Source organism: Chiloscyllium plagiosum, unplaced genomic scaffold (assembly GCF_004010195.1).
Source record: "Chiloscyllium plagiosum isolate BGI_BamShark_2017 unplaced genomic scaffold, ASM401019v2 scaf_23958, whole genome shotgun sequence".
Lineage (NCBI taxonomy): Eukaryota > Metazoa > Chordata > Chondrichthyes > Orectolobiformes > Hemiscylliidae > Chiloscyllium > Chiloscyllium plagiosum.
This window is the reverse complement of record NW_025195989.1, coordinates 658-1,903: the sequence shown is the minus strand read 5'-3', so window position 1 is coordinate 1,903 and position 1,246 is coordinate 658. Positions and strand designations below refer to the sequence as shown.

The window sequence follows — 1,246 nt, the reverse complement described above, 5'->3', positions numbered from 1 at the left end:
GCAGCTGTGCTAACCACTGAAAATAGCGGTAAGCTCAGTGTTATTTCCAGCGCAGAGAGAGGACCAAAAACAGACCTGCGGAGCTAGAAACACACCCTTCCACTCTAACATCATCACAACAACGAGCAAAAGGAAACCGAGCCGATACCACAGTCACGTTGTGTATCACAGACACAAAACAAATCTCCCTCAGTCAGACTGACAGGAACAGAATCACCATCCACTTCACATTTCGTTGTAGATTCTGACAGATCTCACATTAACCAATCAGAGAGACTCCATGTTTCGGAATGACTCAGTGTAAACTACCCAATAGGAACCAGGCTATCCTCCATCCTTCATTAGCATTGATGACGTCATCAGGCTATAAAAAGGGAGTTCCGAGCTCGCTTTCCCTTATTCTGAGACAGAAAGTGAGCGGCGCTATGGCTGATGAGAAGAAAGCGCAGCAAACCTCCAAAAAGGGCGCGAAGAAAATCATCAAGAAGACGCCAACGAAGGGCGGCAAGAAGAGGAAGCGGACCAGGAAAGAAAGTTATGCCATCTACATCTACAAAGTGATGAAGCAGGTTCACCCCGACACCGGCATCTCCTCCAAGGCTATGAGCATCATGAACTCGTTCGTCAACGATATTTTCGAGCGCATCGCGGGGGAGGCTTCCCGCCTGGCCCATTACAACAAACGCAGCACCATCAGCTCCCGGGAGATCCAGACCGCCGTGCGGCTGCTGCTGCCCGGGGAGCTGGCCAAGCACGCCGTGTCGGAGGGCACAAAGGCGGTGACCAAGTACACCAGCTCCAAGTGAGGGACCGCATTGTACTGAAACACGTCCACAACCCAAAGGCTCTTTTAAGAGCCACCTACAACTTCGCTGAGATAGCTAAACCGTTTCTTTAAGAGTTTTGGTTTAGTTTCCATGTAATTCTTAAGGCATTTTAATTTCTTGTGCGATATTTTTTGTGTTATAAGTGCTTTGCAGATTATTCTGCAGTGGGTTGGAGAGTGCAGATCAAGCGCCAGTGTGTCATTTTTCATCTTGCTTGTTCACCTCTGGCAGTCAAATGCCCATGTCTTTCCGTCTCACGATTGATGCATTTTTCCTTTTTGATTTACTTTACATTTCCAATGCGCGGGTTTGATCCGATTTTTCGTAATACAAAGTAAGAGCTTTTGCTGTCGGTGAGACTTTCAAAGCGAACCGAGAGAACACCAATACAGCTTCGGGACTGGAACGTGAAGCTTTTG

The 1,246-nt window shown here is 47.8% G+C and overlaps 1 protein-coding gene across 1 annotated transcript; it reads left to right on the top strand.

The window, feature by feature from the left end:
• The first annotated feature begins 413 nt into the window (after nucleotides 1-413).
• LOC122545861 (histone H2B 1/2-like) lies at nucleotides 414-860 on the top strand. Its single transcript, XM_043684753.1, has one exon. The coding sequence runs from the start codon at nucleotides 426-428 to the stop codon at nucleotides 804-806; it is 381 nt and encodes a 126-aa protein (XP_043540688.1). The 5' UTR covers nucleotides 414-425; the 3' UTR covers nucleotides 807-860.
• The last annotated feature ends 386 nt before the right edge of the window (nucleotides 861-1,246 follow it).